The sequence below is a fragment of the Grammomys surdaster genome, unplaced genomic scaffold (assembly GCF_004785775.1).
Source record: "Grammomys surdaster isolate TR1022 unplaced genomic scaffold, NIH_TR_1.0 125881, whole genome shotgun sequence".
Lineage (NCBI taxonomy): Eukaryota > Metazoa > Chordata > Mammalia > Rodentia > Muridae > Grammomys > Grammomys surdaster.
Genome location: NW_021620706.1, coordinates 1,645,892 through 1,669,584, shown reverse-complemented (window position 1 = coordinate 1,669,584; position 23,693 = coordinate 1,645,892). Strand labels below are relative to the sequence as shown.

Sequence of the window (23,693 nt, the reverse complement as noted above, 5' to 3'; positions counted from 1 at the left end):
AGTGGGGGGGTAGATAGAGGTTACATCCACAAAGAAGAAGGAGGAGGTGTGAGGGGATTGGGGGTTCCTGGGTGGGTGGGGGATGGGGTAAGGGGACAACATATGAAATGTAAATAAAACATCCAATAAAAAAAAAAAAATTCCTATTTGACAAAAAGTTCAATACACTGATATCACCACTCATTGCAACCCAGGGATCACACACAGATTTAAGTTCTCATGACTGTGTATTATCGCAAAAGCATTTGGACATTATACTTTGCAAGCATAGTGACTATCTTGAAACATTACTCCCAACCCCAGGTAAAACCATGCCTTAGGACATAGGTTCAGATTTTTGCTCTGATAATGCCTTCCTAGCTGTGTGACCTTGGGCAAATTAGCTAACCTCTCTGTTTTTCAATTATTGAATCAGTAAAACTGGCGGGATACAAGTGTTTCATCTCATCAGGTTATTGAGAGGCTGGGATGAGCTCATTTACAAACACGTTGCAGTGCTTGAAACCTCATAAGACCTCAATAAATATTAGCTTTTATTATTAATTCTCTGCTTAATTAACACTAATTTATTATACTCTACTTTAAATATCACCATCTCTGTGAAGCCTTCCACAATTACCCGAGGCAGGACTAATCCCTTTCAGTTGTCTGTGCTCCCAGAGCATTTTGTTCCTATTTGATTGAACTGTAAATAATTTTTAACATGTGTCTTTTCCCCTTGCTATACCATGTGCTCCCAAAATATAGACGTTCATCTTTTTAAAATTCATGCTGTATTCCTTCCCCCTAGCAGAATTCCTAGATTACAGTGAGCACATATTGAATACATGCCAGTGAGCCATCTCAGCAGAGATAGAGAACTTCCTGGCCTTGGACCACACTTTGTATTTCTTTGGAATCTCCACCATCATCAGTGCTCTAGAAGATACTCAATAAGCATTTGTTGATAGACTGAGCTTGAAACTGCCTATCTGTGGAGCAAGAGACCATTCAGCCAAGAACCAAAGAAGAAACCTATTGGGCAGCTATGCTGTCCTTTGAAACAATATCTCCATGTTAGAATCAGAGAAGTTGGAGAAGATTGGAATGGAGTCACATGAATGAGAAGCTTGTCCAGGCAAGAGGGGCTCAGTTAATATTGTGGGGCCATAGGGATCCTTCTGTGGCAGACAGAAAGGGGAAATTGTACGCTGTGATAACAGAGAAAATAAACAAGACAGGGTGATGGAGTTCAACCAAGCTCCAGAAGAATCTACAAAGAAGCCAGCAGAGGGAAGGAACATACTGAACTAAACAGATGGGTTCAAAGAACATATTTGGCAATGACAATAGACAATCCAGGCCCTCTATGGGGTGGGGAAAGGGAAGCAAAGGAAAAACTAGCATGTCAGGAAGCAAAGGAAGATGGAGGGGGAACACAGGAAGGAGAATGAAATGGGATAGGAACATAGGGTGATCTGGGTGCTTGCTAGAAATGAGCAATAAGAAGGACAAGAAAAAAAGCCTGAAGTGTAGGTAGGTAGACAGACCAGAACTCTCTGAAAAAACATGGTGGCTGAACAACCATGTGGACACCTCATCAGACAGAGGTGTTAAATAATGGGTGAGGGGTGGGGGGCTTGTATGCTATGCAGGTGATAGTAGCCACAGCTCCTTTAAGTATACTGTACAGTGTTACTCACACGCACATACACATACACACGCATACACACATACACACGCATACACACACAGATACACACATATGCGTGCATGTGCATGAGCACACACTGCACTCACACACACCCACAGACATCTTCACACATCTCTTCATTTAAAATATCGTAACTGAGGACTTCTGACTTTATCTCCCAGCTCCTCCCCACGCTTTCTGTCCCTTCACCATCATTCTTCCTTCTAAGAGACCTCAGTGATTTTCTGTGAGAGATGTCTCCATTTGGGGTTCATGTGTTTCCTGTTCTTTCTGAATTGAAAATTCTTCACCTAGATATCTGTATTGTTCTTTTGTCCCCTCGGTTTTGGGGTGTTAATGGAAGCGTAGTTTATGGAGCAAGCATTTCTGAGCAACGTGCCTTGGGATTTCTCGTCTCCGGATCTTACTCCATAGGTTCCTGGGTGTAATAGCCTGTATCAGCAGCTTCTCTTCATTACAGTGCAGGGTTCTTGAGAGCAGGAGTCTGCTCACTCTTTGTATATTATGGTTGTAATGGCGATGTTCTATGTGGTGGTGGCTATGTGACTCAGGGATTACCATGTGGCACAATGGGGTTTTGATGACCCATTGACTGTTGCTACAGCTAAAAGCTGGAACCCCAATGACTGCATAAGGCAGATAAAATTAAACTGTGCAAGTTGTCCTTTGCTACCTTCTGGACACTTTTGACCCTTTGCAAAGGACTTGGTTCTTAAGAATACTTTCATCCTTGTTTTCTATCATGTCGTCATGTTCTTCAGGTCATTCTTCTATTTCTGTAATGTCTTCTCATTTGATTACCCAGAAGCCCTTGTTTCCACATAGGATATTAAGTGACAGAAAAGAAAGCACATACGATTGCCCTATCTGTGTCTGGAACACAGTAGGCTCTTGGTATGTCATTTTTTTCCTTTATCTCTCTGTGTATGTGCCCCAAAGTTTATGTATTTCAAAATAATCAACGTAAAGTTTGTATTCCTCCTCCCCCAAAACATGATCAAATGTCAAGACACAAAGTTTTATTACATTTTTTCTTTAGCTCAATAAAACTATCAAAAATTTATTTAATTGAATTCTCTTACTTTCAGTCACTTCCCATGTCTTATATTTTGATACAATAAGAACTGCTGAACTCTGAGTTTATAATTTATATTATCACATTGAGTCTAGAACAATTTTTACCAATATAACTATTTACCAGATGCAAACATATTCTGGCTCACTGAATGTATCCTTTCTCCTTGCCTATGTTTAGACTCAATCAACTGTCTAACTCAGCACATTACTTATTCCAGTGTAGCTGTAACCACACATGAAAGAGCAACTAAGAAAAGGAATGACTTCAGGTCCCAGTTTCAGAGACATTGGGCCATCAGGCCAGGAAGGGGCATGGTAGAACAGCTCACATCATGGCAGCCTGGCAGCCAGGGAACAGAGAGATGAGTAAGAGCAGAATGTGGGTACCATTTAGCTACCCTCATACCTATTTCTTTCAATAAGTTCCACCTCTTACCAATTTCCTACTCTTGCTGTCATCTTACAGAACCATCAAGGGATGAATCCATTCATTAGGTCAGAACCTTCATGATTATCTCTAGAAATGTCCTCACAGACAGACTCAGAAACATGATTTACCAATCTCTAGGCATTTCTCAAACCATCTAATCTGAAAGGCAAACCATAGCATCCAGAAAACTTTCCTTGGCTCCTTTGATCTAAATTAGGTCTCTTGAAAGATTCTATGCATCTTATGTGTAGATCATACCACAAATATAATTCTGTACCTTCTCTACCAGTCTGTGTTTAATCTCTGTCTCTCTGTTGCTCTGTCTCTCTCTGTTTCTGTCTCTTTCTCTCTCTGTCTCTCTCTCTGTCTCTCTCTGTCTCTGTCTCTGTCTCTCTCTCTCTCTCTCTCTCTCTCTCTCTCTCTCTCACACACACACACACACACACACACACACACACACACACACATATGCTTCATGAGTTTACAAAACATGACTGTCATAGTCCCTGAGTGTTTGACGCCTAGCTCCTGGCATATTACTTATCACATGGTTGCTCTGAAGTAAAAATTTCCTGGAAAAATATAATGGTTTCAAAATTTGCAGCATGGCTGGTCTTCAGAGTTTCCTATTTCCCTTCCTATTCTAGAGTTCACTTCAATGGACAAAGCAAAACCTAACCTGTTATCTAACCTGTCCATTCTGGCATTATATTTATTAGCAAGTAGCAATTAGGGAAGACACTGTACTAAAAGTATTTCCCACACCATCACATTTGTCTACGGAAACAAATATTTTCATTGACTCCATTTCACAGATTTAGTTGACTGAGGCAAGTTCACAGGGCTATGACTTGTCAATGCCATGATTTGTACATGGGGACTATGACAGAGTAGCCACATTTAGTTTAGGAAACTCTCCCATCATAATTATATTCTCCTAAAATCTTATAAACTTTAAGTGATTATAACAAACCATTAAATCTTACTTCACAATAAAATAACATAAATTAAACAAAACTGCTAAACTCAAATTCATTCCATCAAGGAGAAATAACTCTTAGATACAGTTTGAATTCATTCATCCAAAGTTATTGTGTTAGAAACTTAACTTTTAAATTTGTGTATCAATGATATTTCTTGGTGGGTCCTTAAGAGACAATTTAGATTAGATGCGGTCAAGAGAATGGGGCTTCCTGATGGCATTAGAGCCCTTATTAGAAGATGAAGCAAACCCTCAGCCATGTTATGCTACAGTGAGAAAACCCTCACCAGATGCCAGAGACAACTTCTCAGCATTTGTTCTTGTGAGCCAAATAAACTTTTATTCTTTATAAATTTCTTGGTCTGATATATTTTGTAGCAGTAAGAAAAACCTGACTAAAACACACCACTTATCTAAAATGGTTTAATACATCACCAAAATTCAATTTATGTGAGAAGGACATAGCAGTGGTACCTCCTCTTCCTCCTCCTCCCACTCATTCCTGTTCCTTTTTTTCTTTTCTAGACAATATTTTGATTTACATACCAGACTGACTTGGATTCATATGAATATGTCATTTACAGACTAACCTGGGCTGTTTTGTATTTGATATGGTTGTGGGTATGCAAACTTAAACATGAAACAGATTACTCAAAATTGAATGCATAAAAACCACACACACACACGAACATACAAACATACAAACACACACAGACACACAGACACACAGACACACACACACAGAGAGAGAGAGAGAGAGAGAGAGAAAGAGAGAGAGAGAGAGAAACAGAAAGAGAGAAGAGAGAGAGAGAGAGAGAGAGAGAGAGAGAGAGAGAGAGAGAGAGAGAGAGAGAGAGAGATTGAATTAGGACAAGAGAAACCTAAGTGAGATTAGCAGATAGACTGGAGAAATAGTTCTGTTGTCCTTACTGGTGTTGTGGGGCATGCCTGAAGGCCCAGCTATCAGGCAGATCTAAACCAGCTTGAGCTGTAGAGGCAAATCATGTCTTTCAAAAGAGAAAGAGGAGGAAGGAAATAAACCCATCCTTTTCCCCAAGTCCTGGCTGTGATATTGCTCAAGTTTCACACAATATTCTTGCTGAGACAGTAGAGTAATCACACATCAGATCTGTCTCTGATTCACACAACTTGATAGGAAAGCATAATTCTTTGAAAAGAAATCAAACATCCAAATTAAATAATCTCAAAAGGTAAGAGATACACACAAACACACCTTAATGGTGATCTTTGTTTTCATCAAAAGTAAATTCTTGAGTCCCAGATAACTAGGCATGTTTTCCTGAGGCTGAACTAAAGAATCCCCACAAATGTAAATTATATTGACAGTCCTGGTATGGTTACATAGTTCAGGTTTTTCACATGTCTAAAAGATTTCCTGAAATTAACTCTGAATTAAAATACTGGTAGTTAACTATGAGAATATGATGAATTCCACTTAACACATTAATGTACAAAGTTCCCACGAAGCACAAATCTGGCAGTGACCTCGAAAGTGTGACATAAGCAAACCAAAGTGGGAAGGAAACATGGAAGGACTTATGTATTATTAGAGCATCTTCATGGTACACAGAATTTTTAGAAAGTTTCAGAATATTGAATGTCAAGAAAAATCAATGTTATATTTAAGGAGGAAAAGAAAGCCTTTAAGCCACATTTGAATGGGAAATAAATACATGTATGAATTTGTCTTAATTTTACCTTGATGGCAGGAATAGGCTTTTGGGACTTAAAGTGCTTTCTCTGGAGAGGTGGGCAAGCTGTGTTTTGATCTTTCTGTCTGATTTTACTTGCTGCTATGATCTTCTTGCGCTGTTCAAGGTAAGGTCCAAAGCTTGGCAATTTCTAAAGGGAAAACACACAAAGTAAATTCATATTAAGCCATAGAAAGAAATAGCATGAGGAAGTCTGTGCATACAAATATCATCAACAAACAAATGTGTGTTTGAAGAGTGTTTCACATGCCCTGTTAACTAGATCTTCCTTCCTCCTGGATCACTAGCCTTCTATGTGCCTGATTCCATCTGATATCAAAAAGAAAATAAGAGACGAATACTTCAGCCAAACATTTATGCATAAGATGCAGATGTTAATTAAAATTCATTTCTAAGTGGGATGGATTTCACCATGGCAAACCAAATCCACTCACTTAAAATAATAGCTATTAAGGAGACCATTTGTTTGGTTTGTACAGACAGAAGGTGCAACCTATTGATGCTTTATTTTCTCCTCCGTCAGGTTTTTAGCACAGTATAGACACAGCCTGTAGCCCTTGACAAATGCCTCTGTCAATACCATAGGTGCTTTGCCAAAGTTCTCATCTGTATCTCCATTTTATTGTGTTCAAATTCTTACTGCATCTCTTTAAAGATTGTAACTAATGTTGATTGCAACTTACTGGAATAGTTGAAAAAGCAAAATGGCAAAAATATTGATTCCTCTGCACAGAAAATAAACTTTATTTTGCGTGAAGGAGGCAAAAAATAGAAATGAAAGGCAGAGGGTATATCACAACGCTTAAACAAACTTCATCAGTATTCAGAAGCATGGTGAGGTTTTAAATCTCAATGTTATTCAATTGTACTTTACAAAGTTCATTTAGGAAGAAACCTAGGTGCCGTGGAAAAATGCTAAGTGGTTTGAAGTTAACACAAAAATGCCCTCATACCATTCATTATCCCACAGTTATCTCCTCTTCACAGTGTCTTTCCCCTTTTATGGAACCTTTGATCCTCACGGTTACTGACACATCCCACTGATGACAGACACCACTGAATTCCAAATGTTTCACAGCAGTCTGTAAGCTGGAGTTGCCATGGCTTTTACACCGCTGCAAATACATGCTCTTGCTCCTGCGCAATGAAACCCATTTTTCTAGATGATAGGGATTTGGAAACGTACAGTACTGCAAGGTCATCCCAGTCTCTGACCCAGCAGTGGAAAAAAACCACACTTGCTTCAGAGTACCAGCCTTCCCTCTCCACCTTGCTTAGGACTCCAGGGAAATGAGCTCTTTGGAGATTGCAAGAGGGTGGGTAGGTAGTGGAATGCAAGCCACCCAATCAAGGCAGATCAGACCAGACTGTAGCCTTCCACTGTATGTTTATATTAGCAAAGAACATATTTATGTGGAAATGCACCTAAGCTTGTTACTTTGATTATCAACTCACTATAATTATGTCAAGAAGTCAAGTAAATGGAAAATGGAAGTCAAGGCCAAATTAATTTATACCCAACTGGATTAAAATTATGTACTTCACTTCTATATCTTAGCACTTTTCCAAATTACCACATTTGATGCTTACAGTAACATGAAATGATATGATGGAGGGTAGAATATTTTCTATCCATTTTCCTGTAATATAAGTGATGCTGGCTTATTAAAATCATAAACAAGTAAGAATCTAAAAGCTGTCCTCACAACGTATCCCATAGGAAAGCCACTTTAGTGTAAAAAGAATTCTCATGTGAATTTTATTTTTATGTCCCATTTAATATTCAAATAACACTGTTTAGATGCTTAGGTCACATGGGGAATTGGAGTTGTACTAGAAAGACTGTTTCCTTGGGTCTAGATAATGTCTCCTAAGGTGTAGTGCAGGGCACATCACATTCGTGACACAAGTCTGAAGACCACTGTACATTTTTCTTGTACGTCAAGGACCCTTAAATCTGATTCTTATACTGACACAGATGATCAAGAATGGATCTGTAGTCAAGCACACAGCCTCTGGTTCTTGCAGGCTCTCATGTCAACTAATCCTAAGAAGTCTGAACCATGATCCTGGTGGCTGGAATCGATTGCATCTCTCTCAACACTATCCAATTCCACTTGAATTGTGTAAAGGCTGTTCCAAAAACAAACATTCTTGCAACTTTTCAATTCATCTTCTTTAAACAGAGATTGGAGGACAGTGTCTTCTATTTGGCTGATTTGTTTCCCAGGGATGGCAGAGATAGCTCAGTGGCTAAGATTGCTTACTGCCTTTTCAGGGGAGCAGAGTTCAGTACACAGTACCAGGCTAGACCCTTACAGTCACCTGTAACTCCAACTTCATGGGATACAACTCCCTTCTTGGCTCTCCAAGGATAGACATGCCTACATATGCTAATCACACACACACACACACACACACACACACACACACACACACACATCAAATCTGAAATGATTATTCCCCACTCAAACAAACAGAAGAAATGTACTTAAACTGTGACCTTAAACCATTGCATTCGCAGTGATTATGATGAAGGTTCCAGAAATTTGAAGATCTGTTCACGCTGAACAACGGACATCCAGTGTGAGCAACTAATAGGCTGACGGCCCCTGTAATTTTTATAGTAGTTGACCACATCTGCCAATATAAAATTGAAGCATCCAGTTTTCCCCCCCATGGCTAGCAGTGCTATGATCCTAATTTACTCATTTGCATAATCAGTACTAAGGAAATGCTTTCAATTTAACATAAAGATTCCTGTAGGATATTATTTATTCATTGGTGAGAAAAATTAATTAGATAAGAGTGGCTACTGCCCATTTTTTCTTTAAATTGAAAAGCACATGCATAAAATACCAATGAGTATTTCTTCAACCCCGAACCACACAGGTCCACACTCAGATGGGCTCATTTGTTCTTTCCTATTGCCATGTGGAGAGACCAGAGGATACTTTCCAAAACTTAGAGGCTGTCACAGGGATTATTGTTTCACTCATTAGTATGAAAAGTTAAATGCTGAAATAAATATGGGTAGGGATGGGGAGACAGCTCAGTGGGTAAATTGTTTGCCATGCAAGCGTGGGGATTAGGGTTTAGATCTTAGTACCCATATAAGTTCTGCTCCGCAAAGTAGACTGCCTGTAATTCCAGCATGAAAGAAGCAGAGAGAAGGGTATCCATGGAGCAAGATGATAGTAAAACCTCCTGAATCAACGGGTGCTGGGTTCAATTGAGAGATCCTATCTCAATATGCTGGAATTTACTTAATGTTAACCTCAGGCTTAGACATGTACACACATGCACATACACCTGAAAGTACATGTGCGTGCACACACACATACACACACACACACACACACACACGCACATGAGCGCACTCTCATACATACACATGCACCTGTATGTGAGTGTGGACAACTATGTTTATTGTGCATTCAGAGGCCACAGTTAAATCTCTGGTGTGATGGCTTGGAAGCTCTTCATCTTTTTTGAGATAGTGTCTCTTTTTGGTGCCTGGGGCTCATCCATTGATCTAAGACTTTCAGTCCTGGGGATCTGCCTGTGTCTACCTCTCCAGTTCTGGGATTGCAGGTACTCATCATCATTCAGAGCTCCTAAACATGGGTGCTGGTAATTGAACTCAGATCCGTAGGAGTCTCTGATAATATAAAAGGTATTTTTTTTTCCTGCTTTACCTTCAGTCAGGCTACACTCAGCCTTACATCTATGAGCTGATCCTAGCAAAAACAGACAAATGGACAAAATATGCAAAGCCAAACAAGGCTAAGAAAAAGCAAAGATGAATGTGTAGCTGGTCAGGGTATATGTGTGCAACCAGTGATGATTAGTAAAGCGTTTGGTTCAAATCTCCGCCTGAACATGCAGTTAATTGATTTTCCATTGTAGGAGGAGAAGCAGTGGGGCCCGGTGGAAGCAGCAGCAGGAGCCTTTCCTCTCCATTCATTCTTTTCCTAATGAAAAATGTGAAGCCTGCCATAACTCAAAGAAGTTTTGAACATCATGCTAGATTCCCCAAACAAAGGCAAAACATTCTTGAGGACCATCCAATCGGGCTTGCAACCAACACACAGAACAAAACTCAGAAAGGGGTGATTTTTATTTCAGTAGTTTCCCTGGGGATTCATCATTAACAAATTTGCTCTCCTCAGAAAACTCAAATCCTACTCTTTTAAAGATAACAGTATCGCATACTAAAATGGTCTTTATCCAGATATAAAAAGTGTTTTGTTGCTGATAGAGAGGCAGCAACCTCAGGAATCAACAATGACTCCTTATGCCAGCAAAGCTTGGAGGAAAAGTAGTCTATTTGGATTATAATTTATTCACGGATCAATCTAAAGGTAATTGAGCATATTACAGAGTGGAAAAGGGTTCTTGTTCCTAATAGAAGCAGGCACTGGCATCATCCAGTTTAAATTGCATAACCTTTCTGAGAATGGCATAGAGTTGGCTAATAGCATACTCTATAGAACTGTAGTGTATCAATTCTACTTTTTAATCATACTCTCTTATCTGATTGGAAACAATAACTGCACGAAGAGTAATTACTGTGACATCTACAGTAATAACATGAAAAGATAAAAGGATTTCTGAGTTAGGCTGTGTGATATACATACGGATCAGTATGAACCTCAAACAACTGATATCTGCCAACCTATCTCTTGTTTGTGCACATATATGTTCACATCTAAGCCCTGACAGACAGAAGAATAGCACAGATTAAAAACATATCTTTTACAACTATCTAATGTGGATTTTTTTTCAAATGAAATATTATATATGCGATGGCTATACGAGCTATCTGTGTTTGTACTCCCTCCACCCCCAAATACAGTACAGAATGTCTATGCTAGCCAATGAACTGTCTTGATTAAAGGTTAAATAACTTCTAAATGGAATCTATGTAGTAGTCATAGTGCTTAATTGTGTATTTCTCACTGTTCATGAAGGGCTAACGTCAAAGTAAACTATAAATTAAATATTCCTTTTTTATCACTTTACCCTACTTACTTACAAGCTGTAACATACTGCTTGTAATGCTGTATACATGTCACCAAATGACCAAGAATTGGAGACAAATGAAGACAGTGCACTTCTACAGAATAGGTCTTTAAATTGAATAAGGCAATTGAAATATCACTTATAATATACGATATACAATATGCAATATACAATATGCAATATGTAGTATGCAATATACAATGTACAATATACAATAATATAATATAACATATAGTATATAATAAATATATAATAAATGTATAATATAAAATATAAAATATATAGTACATAATATATAATATGAAATATAAAATACAAAATATATAATATATAATAAATTTATAATACATAATATATGTAATTTATATGTTATATAAACATCATACATATACACATACATATATACATACATATACAAAGAGCACAGGGCTGTGATTGTTGGGATCATGGACTCTCTGAGTCTGATGGTTTCATGTAAAATGGCTATCATGGGTTAGAAATGAAGACATCTCCAGTATGTTCTGAGCCTGTAGTGTGGAAGGTGGAGATGTTGAGTGTCTTTTCAGCTCTGTAACGTGTGAGTTCCAGTGCCTCCTTCTCAATTGTAAAAGCAAATGTTGACTGACGTTTGACTGTGGTTTTGATATCTACTACTGTGGTTTAAATTGAGAAACTCACTCCCTTGGAATCCAAAGGCCACACACACAAAGACACATACACAGACACACATACATATGTATACACACACACACACACACACACACACACACACACACACACAAAACCAAAAGTTTATGCTAGGGAGCCAAGTCCCAGAAAGACAATATATGGTATGTATTCATATGTATATGTGGATATTAGCTATTAAATCAATGATAAACAAGCTACAGTCCACTGAATCACGGTGGTTAGGGAAAGAGTAATGGACTAGGGGAACAGGTACATCTCCCTCGCAAAGGGAACTAGAAAGGATAGTTATAAGTGGATGGGGACAAGAGACGGGAAGATCCATTGGAGAAAGGGAGACAAAGGAGGGAATAAGGGAAGAGATAGCTAAAATCAAGGACCATAGAAGGATAGTATATAAACCTAATACAGTAGAAACTTTGCAAAATATGTATATGAAGGTGATCTAAATGAAATTGACAAATAAGATAAAGACAGAGTCATACCTGAACATCTCTTGTCACCAAATGAAGCTTCCAGTACCAGGAATGCATTACGTCTAATAAATTGTTGGTCAAAGGTGTCCCACAGAAACGCTCATGCAACTCAGCATGTTGCAAAGACTATAGTTTGTCCTTCACAAACTGATAGCAATGCTTCAATAAGGATAATACCTACACAACTTGTTGAACATGGGGAAGTCAGTCTGGTGCCTACATAGAACCTTCACCCCTAGGTACTATTGTCTTTGGTACAGGAAAGCACTCCATATGCTACCAAAGGAGAAATGTAAACACCAACTCAGCTACAAACCCTTCCATCTACAATGGTGCCCTACCTGTTAGATATGCTGGAGCAATGAGAGTACAGAGCTTTTGAGAGTAATCACCTAATAATTTGATTTGACTTAAGCCCATTTACAGCTGCTGGAACCTATGTCCAACTCTACTTGGGTGACCGAGAACCTGAGACTAGATAGCTCAGAGACCTTGGGGTAAAACAAGTACAACTGTGCTGCCAAAAGCTGTAGCAATAAAGTACCTACTAATAGCGTTTTGCTATACTCACAAATGAGTACCTTGCTCGGACATTATCAGAGAAGCTTCCTCCTGCAGCATATGGGAACAAATACAGAGACCACAGCCAGACAATATGCAGAGAGGGAGACTTTAGAACACTCATCTCTAAAAAGAATGTCTCCTTTGAATCCCTCCCCTGAGGGCTTAGAGGAGGTAGAAAGAGTAAGAGTCACAGGGGATGGAGGACACCAAGGAACAAGGCATCAGTAGGGCTGGCACACATACAGGATTCACAATGACAGGGCCAGTGTGTACAGGGTCTGCACGGGTCTGCACCACACAAAGTCCTAGAACTGCAAGAAATGGACCCATGCCCCAAACCAGAAGTGATCTCCAGTTGAACCACTTGTAATTTAGTTCCTCCAAGGGGATCTCACTGTGGAAACAAACTGCTCTTAAGGATAGGCCTTATGACAAGCAGTATATGTTTAACAGACAACTAATTCAATGGAGTCTTTGGAGGTTCTTTGTCTCATAATATCACATCAGAGCTTTAAAAATTGGTGATATATAATTTTATATTGTATTATATTATTTATTTTCTCTCTCTTCTTTTTTACTCTCCAGGTATTCTGGGTATATCTTATGGGTTTCAGTTCTGTGTCTTTATGTGATTCTTCAGTGTGTGAACAAGGCGGGCTCTGTATGCATATCTTTTTCTTGTGCCTTTCTTTGGGCTCTTTCCTTATCTTTGCTTGTATTACCCAACTCTGATGTATTTGTTTGTGTTTAATCTTATTATGTTTTATTCCATTATTATGTATCCCTTAGAAGACTGTTTGTTTTCCAATGAGAGACAGAAAGGGAGTGGATCCAGATATTAGGGGATGCAGGGAGGGACCAGGAGTAAAAGACGGATAGGAAACTGAATCAGGACATATTATATGAGAAAAGAATCTATTTTCAATAAAAGAAAAAGTATTTCATAGGCTATACACTTTCAATGTAGTATTTGTTACAGAATTAATATAATGGTTTAGAAATTCTCATCACCCACAGGAATAATTGACATGTAGTGCTTAAACTGATACAACAGGAAACAATTTAATAATTGCTTCAGATTTGTACAGTGGATAACAGTAAAAAGATAGAAGAACATCTATATGCTGTGTATTTTGTAGTATAATAGTAAATGAAAATTGGCAAACTAGAGTTCGACAAGCAATATTGAAGCATAGTAATTTTAATAAAGAAAAAAATACACACACACTCATACACACTCATACACACACACACACACACACACACACACACACACATATATATACCTGAGTGAGTGAAAAGCAGCCATGGCCTGTGTTTAATGGCTAAGATAGAGAGCCACATTTATGAAGTGTTTTGGGTAATGATTTACAAGATAACTTTGCACAACAGTCATAATTTTGCACTCTTTAGCTATTTGACTATAGTTTATTACCCAAGCTATCGTACAATGACTTTTCTCTATCAATGGAATGAGAATGGTCATCTCTGCTCACAATGTTAGTGTAAGTGTTAAAGAATAAAGGTTGTAATACTCACAACTGCTAAGTTATTTCTACAGGCTTTGCTGCTGGTGCTGTGAATGATGTCCTGTTTACATCCCTATTACTACCTGTCTATCTGTCTGTCATATATATGTATATATATATATATGAATGAATGACCTAGTCCATTTCAATCTGGCTTTGTAGTTTAAGCTCAGTCTTCACAATATCTAAGAAATTTCCTTTACTGATTCTTCTCCCTATGTTAAGATTCCCTTATGGTACACAGTGTAGTTAAAAAGTCTTTTAAGACTCACACCTCCTACACTGTCTGGTCACTTTTAGCCCTGCTTCCATCTTTCTTCCTTGAGATCTCAGAAAGAAAAGTATTGATCTAGTATTTACTAGTTACTCAATATTGCAAAAAGATTGAATAAGCACAACATTTTGCTGCATGTTTGAAATGTAGGCATCCCAAATTGTTTTAAATCAAAACAAATGGTGTACACAAATCAAATGGTTTCATTTACATGAAACAAATAATGTTATCATCATAACATATGTAATTCATGAATCTTAAAGAGTGTCAAACACTATATATATATATATATATATATATATATATATATATATATGCCATAGTATATATGTGAAATATATATATGTGAATGACAGTCTGTGACCTTAAAGGACATACAGATCATAATCATTGCAATGACCCTTGGCAAGGACCACTACACAGGTGATGCAGACTGTTACATGAGCTCAGGCCAAGGGGCCAGTGATTGTCTGAAAGAGGTGACATGTAACCTGAGCTCTTAGATAAAATTATGTTAACTGGGCAAGCCATGCTACTAAAAGTGTGAGGATCATGAACAAGGACGTCAATCTTGCAAGTGAAAGAAACACTGGAGGGACAAAGGTTAACAGTATGGGAGACATACTGTGAAACCCGCAGAATGCTCGCCCATTAGGAACAGTGTCAACTCAGAAAAATAACTCTAGTATTAAAGAATACCAGCTACAGCTAATTACAGCAAGGTTTGGTTTTGTCATTACAGTGTGGGTACAGGGCCTGAGGCCACGATAAAGAACAGAAGAAGATTCTTTTTGGAAGCCTCTTAGAGAATTGTGAGGAAGGGTGATTCAACTGTCTCGTCTCCAAAAGAACTGGGTTGAGAACAGTGGGATTTTCATACTGTAACAGCATTTAGATGGCTCTTATCAGGTTTCCTATTGCTTAATGTAATACTCAGCACATCTTCAGGTCAAGGTTTGGGAAATGTGGTTCTCATTTAGAAGATATCAAATAAGAGAGAAAGTCTAAAGAAAACAGTATGTGGAGAACTGCCAAGGAATACTCTAGAGTAGAATAGGAGAGTAGAGAGAAGAGTGGAGAGAGAGGGCAGGGTAAGGGAAGAAGATAGAAATCAGTACCAAGAGGTATCAGAGGTCCTGTGGTCAGTGATTAGAAAAGTTCTGTTGGGAACAAGAGCCAATATTCTTTCGCAAGAGGCTTGCATGGTTCTGATCTTCACTACTCACTTATGTGCCCTTATAAAAAACTGTGGAAAAAAATCAAGGAACTGAATTTCATGTTTTAACCGGCATGTAGTGACAAGAATAGAAATCAAGAGAAAGTAAGCTTTGAGAGGATTCGACTTCAATCACAGCAGGAATAAACAGTCAGTAGTGACATTGAGAATGCATTTTCTGGAGCTTTTGTGGCAACCTTAGAAGGACAAAACGGGGTGAACTTACTTGACCTATGGGTTACAAGAGTACCTTTAAGGAGGGGTTGGCTCAATGCAGGTAGAGGTGCTAAAGTAGTCCGACAGTTGATCTGATGGGCAAGTGACCATAGTTAGAGTTGAAGAAAGGCTTTGGAGTGAAAGAAGTCTTTATGCTGAAAAATATTCCAGAGCATACAGTGCTAGAAAAGAAGGGTACTAAAGGGATGGAGTGGTATTGGGTGCTATGGCACATGCCTGTGATCATGGCATTTAAGAGGCAGATAGATGCAGGAGTTTGAAGTCAATCTGTGCTACACTGTGAGTTCCAGGCCAACAAGAAATACATGGCAAAGTCTTGTCTCAAAAACATAGACAATGAAAAAGAGGTGTGAAGTGGAGATAATAAAGAATAAACTTACTCTTAATTTGTAAAAATGCATTGAGTGGCAGGGGCACTGTGGAGACAATCTGGGTGATTTAGGAAGGACTCTGAATTCTTGGTGAGCTGGCTTAGATTTCACTCATTAGGAAATATGAAAACACCTAACATTTGAAAATTGTGGCCAGATGGTGTAGTCACAGGAGTAAGGGTAGATCTTGGTATCTTGACTGTGGCAGAGAGAATAATCCAGAAGATTGGAGATGGGATTTTATTTGTATCAGGACAGCTAGACAATCCATAAAAATATTAGTATTACTATTTAAGATTTTAAATTAGGAAATAAAAGTAGTCCTGCAGCAAAATGTTGAATTTTGTGTTTGATATCCATGGGCCAAGAGATGTCTAGATAGTGCAGTAAGACAATATCTATGGATATGTCTTGAGGGTGTTTTCAGAAAGATGAGCATGTGAGTTGATGAGTGTGGGGGCACCATTCTCCATTGTGGTTGGCATCATACAATTTGTTCAGGGTAAAAAAGAACCTAAGAGCAGAGGAAAGGCCATTAACACTATCTTCTGAAGCTGAAACATTTGTCTTCTGTCTTTGGATATCAGAACTCCATGTTTTCTGGCCTCTATCTGGGACCTACTTCAAGTTCCATTCAAGTTCATCTGTGGTTCCTTTGTGAAGTGTGGTGAAGAGCAGGTCTTCATCCGGAACATAAGGTGAATATATTTGCCTTCAAATATTTGAGGATATGTCTGAGATTCAGAAATCCTGAATCACTCATTCCACTTCTCATCATTAAGTGACAGAATCAAGAACTCAATCCCTGGTCTGTGCTGTGTCCCTCCTTCACATTACTGTGCCCCTCCCCCACAGAGCCTTGCATGAGGTATTCAGTATATTATTTTAGATATGAAAAGGTGCACTCCATCTGGAGTACTTTTCAAGAAATCCATGCTCCTTGTTTTTTTTCTCCTTTCACAAATTATGAAGAGAAAAGTGTTTCACCTAGTAGAAACCATTAGACTAACGTTGAACACACATGAAGACAAATAATCTGAATTGGTTTAGTCCTGTTTATGACTGGCCTCAAGTTTAATGAGCTCAAGTTAATACAGGTGAAAGGCCACAGTGTTACATGCAGCAGTTAATGAAATACCATAGAGCTGCTGAGAAAATGATTAGCAGCCAAATGTGAATTTAATATACTTCAGCTTCAAGAAGCAGTGCCCGTGGGAGGCATCTTGCTGGGGCAGGCAATGTGGCAGATTGGAGGTAGCATGTAGTTGAGCTTTTGGAGATGGGGTCTGGGAGAGCCCAGCCAGCCATCAGCTAATTCTGTGACCCATGGTAGGATGGCAACTCCCTCGGAGTCTGAGTTCCCTCATATGTAAGATGAGGGCGTTGGACTAGCTGGGCTGTGATGCTCCCTCCAGTGAGCTTTCATTCTGTTTTCAAATTTACAGTTAGAAATCCTTGGAGTTTACTCCCAGTTGGTATCATATAGCTGTGGATGAAACACTGAAGTGTATAATAAACTGTAATTTTATCCCTTCTTTTTGACTGTAGAAAAATTTAAATCTGTATCAGTTATAAGATAAGGATGCTATGGATAACTTCTAAACTCCCAAGGTTGGATGATGTTTTAAACAAGTTTAGGCTTTATAGGTCAAAGATACATCAAAAGCTCCCTCTCTCTCTCTCTCTCTCTCTCTCTCTCTCTCTCTCTGTATACATGTACATCATATACATATACATATACATATATATGTATGTATATCTCATCATCATCATTTAGTGTGAGTTCCAAATAGATAACTGATATAAATAAAACATTTAAAAAAATTCAAAGGGATTATGAGTGATGTGAACTGGAAAATGAAAATAACCATTATTATACCTGAAATTATCTGTAAGAAGTTTGTTGCCTAGTTACAAACTCATGTAAGACACATTGTGTAAAAATAAACCAGACTAATGTTACAAGTGGATGTACATGATAATAGTCATAAAATGGACAAGAACAGAAAATTATTTATACATACACCTATGTCTGTGTGCTTGTGTATATTGTTTTGTGGTTGCATGTGATAGTTACTGAAAAATCAGGCAATGGAAGACAATAGCGTTTCCTACTAATTACCTAATATGCAGAACAAGCACTGGTCTTAGGGAGCAGACACTAACCCAAAGACCTGGGTAAGTGGCTTGTCCTTTATGAGTCTGTTTTCAGCTGTGTCGAACAGCCTATTATCTCTGTACAATTGTTTGAAATAAGAAAAGCATTAGGAGATTATTAATATACAGCTTTTTACTATTTTCAAAACTATAAAACAGCATAGAACTGAGTATTTTCTTACTATATTGAGCATAAACCTGATTGATGCTCGACACAATAATGTAAAGATGAAGTGAGTTTTTTTTTGAATTATAAAAATGTCACAAATATTAACTACACACAAGGAAAGCATTGCTAATCAGTCCCTCTACATCCTTAGGAGAACTGGATAAAATAATTTGTGTTTGAAATCCACCTTCAAAATGCTATGGCTTTCAGGGCTACATATTGCAAATGATGTCAATGATAAAAACCAAGGAGGAAAAGTGGAACAAGAATTGCTTCACACAGTGGAATGGAAGCAAAAGAAAAACAGAAAAAGTGAGGTGATGAAGAAATTGGCTCTGCTATAAATACAAATGAAAAGGCACAGATGATCCAGGCTGTATTTTAAACAGTAGATCAATCAGTTTTTCCCACAGCTATTCAGCATGATGCCTAGTATCACCCTCTTTGGAAACACTTGGGTGATTGCTTTAAGCCTTTTTGCCTGAAAGGGTGGCACAGGTTACAAGGTATTGCATTTTAATGCAACCTAAAACTTTACTTGGAGTTACAGTTCAGTTCATATTAGAACTGTTTTTGGTTTTGAAAGTCAATATTTAGGTTCCCCATGATGAAAACAAAAATTATACTAAAGAGAAAAACATAAGTAAGTAGAAATTATTTGTTTTGTTTTAATTAGAGGGAAAGCTGTTTTTTTTTGTTACAGCTAATGGCATGCTAGAAAGAAAAGTTTAACAAAGGGAAATATCTTTTATGTATTTGATAAACTTCTGCATGTAGATACAGAAACACTGAAACTATTCATAAGACAGAATTCAACTCAGACCTAATCCCAACCAAGATGCCTTTTCTTCCAAGATGACAAGTTGGGGACTTCCCAAGCTATTTGTATTATTGGCACAAGCCTACAAGGTTTTTGTTGTTTTAGGAAAAGATTTTGAAAGTGAAATTAATAAACTATGTCTGGCAGAAGGGCTTCATAAATACTTATCAAGTATTTTTATCTAGCAAATTTCTGGCAGTAGATCCTAAAGAACTAATCAATAGAAAAGCAGACATCATCTCTGGCCTCAGAGAAGGTGTTGTAGTTTTTAAACCATAAGCAGATAATTAAATAGTTACTGTTATGGTTATTATTAATTAGTCATCAGCTCGACAGAATATAGAATCACCTAGATGATGGACCTCTGTGCAGGCTTGTGGGTGATTTTCTGGACTGTGTTAATCACTGGAAGGTCAGTGCTCAGTGGGTCTTATTTATTCCTGGGTCTTTAGCTGCCAGTAGTAATACCCTAATAACTTTCAAAGGCTTTCTCTCTAAGGAGTCTGTCTCTCTGTGTCTTGGGACTGTATCTTTAATATTTTACTTCATTAAAAGAACTGTTTCCTTAATTTTTGTCCATGAAGATCCTACAATTTCTCCCCATTACTTGAGTTCATTCGATTTACTTGCATACACACTTAGATATTTCTTAAAATAATAACAAAAACAAAAAACAAGAAACCAAAACAAAACAAAAAACAAAAACCCCCCACAAAACCAAAATACAAAATCAAAACACATGCAGAAAGCATAATAAAGTAACTCCAGGCATCGTTTAACCACATCCCTTTGAATTCTTTCGAATGTTGCTCAGTTTCTTTCCATACATTCGCCCCCATTCACTTCTTGGCCTGCTTTGTTTAGGAATCTGTCCTCCATTCCAAGTGTCTGACAACGATTTGCAGATGAATCTTGAGGATATGTTTTGTGCTAACCTAGCTTGTTTTTTCTTCAACTAACTTTTATCTTTCATCATCAATCATTCAAGACAGAAGGTTCTTTTATCCTGTCTCTTCTGAATATGTCCTTTGCAGAGTAATTTTTTCTTTGCAATATATAAATAATAGAATCTCTGAAGCTCAGCCCTGGAAGCTCCTTTCACCATGCTCTTCCCAGATCATTCTCTCTTAATATTCAGCTTTAAAAGGTTTTATGCTCATATCACTCCAAATTTGGTCCTGCTCCTTGATAATGAACAGACTCAAATATTCAGCAACCTAACTCTCTTAAGTTGCTTAAATGTTGAAAACCAGTCTCACACCTAGGGCATATCATATTCCTACATCACTTTTGTTTGTCCTCTGATCTGCCCTGCTTTGCTGAGAATACAACAGCTTTACTTTAATGTAACAGTTAAGTAAAGCAATTAGGATCATTTTCTGAGGTCCTTGATTTCAACCACTTCATTTTCCCCTAGATCAGTACTATCAGCAAATCTAGGATTCACTTCCAACATCTTACATCACATCTTGCTACTTTACTATCTTTGCTGATATGGCTTTCATCTTAGGCCCAATTGTCACTTACCTAGGTATACCAGTAGTCTCCTACACATTTACCTACTATTTGTCTGATTTTCTGTATTGAATTTTCCATGTTGTGGACAGAGTATCATCTTAAAAATGTGTTATTGCATGTATTTCCATCTGAAAGTGTCCAGTGATGTCAGTGTACTTAGAACAGAATCTAAAAGTATCATCACAACTGTTAGCTTCTCCAGTTTGTGGAGAACTCTGTTATTTTAGTATATGGTATATTATATGTGCATGTATGTAGATATCTATATATGTATGCATGCATACCTTACCTATTTCCACTTTGTTCATTATACTCTAGTCATACCTTTGGATCTTCACATTTCTTGATCTTTTTGTGGACTTTCATCTTGGCCTAACAGCATCTTCCTCAGATTTTAGCCCTCTGATAAGATATGATCTGTCAGAGGAGCATCTTATGACAACCCAGACTGAAACATAGCCTTCCAAGTCACATTCTTCAACTCTCAAAATTCTCTACTTGTTTTTGAATGTGTGTGTGTGTATATATATATATATATATATATGAATGAAATGTATATAAGAAATATATATGAAATGTATATAAGAAATATATATGAAATGTATATAAGAAATATATATGAAATGTATATAAGAAATATATATGAAATGTATATAAGAAATATAGATGCATATAGATACATACAGACACACATACACACACACACACACACACACACATATATATATATATATATATATATATTTGATGAAGTATAAGCTACTAGAATAGCGTGCTCATCAACTCTGCTTGCTGACATTTCTCTGAGATCTTCAATAATGTTTGGCCCATTGAACATTCTGAACTGGAACTGATGCATGGGGTGGTGTCTGCATATTTATAAACACTATAGTCGCTGAGCCTGACTTGGCTTTCAGTTCTACTTTAGCTAGTCACTAGGTGTTTGACTTGTTCAAACTTTGACTTTTTAAGATCACAAGTTTTCTCATTCATAAAATGGAGAAATGATAAATTATAATTTATATAAAGAATATGAAAGGAAGGCAACACTTCAATACACTGAAGGTTTCTGATAGTTTTTTACCCTCAACATCATTGTCATTATAGATCTATAAATATAGTTTTCTACTGCTAACTTTGTGAGTAACATGCATAAACAATGAAAATACCTCAGTTTACTTATTTAATATATGAAATTTCAATTATTTTCCTGTGTAACTAATTTTACTAGAATAATCCTCTCTCCTTCACTAGCAAACAAACCACTTCAAATAGGAGTCAATGGAGTAATGTGTTTTACATAATAAAAAATTACTTATTTTTTACTTCAGACTGTATGCACTCTCTAAAGTGAAGGTTGTTCATGCAGTTATCCAGTTTTGTGCTTTACATACTGAAATCAGTAAAATTAAGAAAATGATGATTTGACAGTTGAAGAATAAGCATGCATGTTTTTAAGAATGGGAACAAGACCAGTCTGCAGTCCTCAGTCAGTGCTGTCATCGGTGGGGCTGGGACAGTGCTCAGATCCGAGCCTATTCCATGCTTCTTCAGGAACATCTGGCAGCCTGTCACTTCACAGGCAACAACATCTTCTCTAAACAGCAGAGACTCGAATTCATCAGGGATTCCTCTGGTACAGTATATGCTTAACTTAAGTACCTGCTTTCCTGTGATTTCCATAGATTACCATATTCATGACATTGTGGAGTGAAAGCATTCTTCTCACTCTTTACCCAGAACACGAAGAAGAAGAAATTAAAACATTGGCAGGCACTTTGTCTCCAGTTTGTTGGACAAGTAAGAAAAGGACTTTCCACCCATTAATGTAAATGAAATTCTGTCAACTTACAGCATTTAAACAAAGATGACAGCAGACTGTCTATTAATAAACACTTGACAGGCTAACAATTACGAGAGATGGTTGTTTTTCTTGCAATAAGTTTAAGTCCATGGGTGCCTTTAAAGAATCTCCTTAAAATACATTGGTATCTCCCCCAAACTTTTATCTCCATCTTTGGTAACTCAGAAGAAAACTTTCTAGTATGTACAACATGCTTTCATAGTTAAGTTTGGTATCTTCAGTCCATAGCTACTTCAATGCATATAACTTTGTAGTTAAATATATGTATTTATTTTGTTTGTGTAAACATTCACTCGTTTACTTACAATGCTCACATAAAAGCATATTCAAGATGCTTACATTTTCATCTACTACTCTGAACTTCAGAGAAGGCTCTGAAGAGTAATGGGCTACTATTATGCATGGGTGGGTATTCAGCTGTAGAACCATCTGAATTCTAATGCTACGGTTTCTACCTGAATTAGAATTTAAAAAGATATTTACTTTTAGAAAGGAGGAGTATAAAGATATGTAACAAATTAACCTGTGTGCTTACTCTTCAGGCCTTGGGAACTTACTTATGTAGTAGAACTGTTAAAAGAAATTTCAATGATAATTTGAGTTTGGGGGAACTATCTGTGAAATTTACTAATCCACTTGTCTCAATGCTCTATTATTTAGATTTAAAAAATAAAACTCCAAAAGGAATCAGGATGAGATTTTGAATTCATTTTCAGAAGCATTTCCCAAAGGAAAATGTTCAGCTGATTTCTTTGACGAGGGGAGTTAAAGAGAGGTCTGTGTACATGTATTAGACTGTCGATTAGGCCCCTGCCTGGTCCCTGGGACTGGAGCAGACACAGAGTCGGTCTGCTCCTGTCCTGTGGAGAAA

General features: G+C 37.5%; 1 protein-coding gene across 1 annotated transcript in view; it reads right to left on the bottom strand.

The window, feature by feature from the left end:
- Dpyd (dihydropyrimidine dehydrogenase) overlaps positions 1 to 23,693 on the bottom strand; it is an 872,190-nt gene that overhangs the window by 18,291 nt on the left and 830,206 nt on the right. The window contains exon 21 of the mRNA XM_028752184.1: positions 5,902 to 6,045. Within this exon, the coding sequence (XP_028608017.1) occupies positions 5,902 to 6,045 (144 nt within the window). The remainder of the gene's footprint in view (positions 1 to 5,901; positions 6,046 to 23,693) is intronic.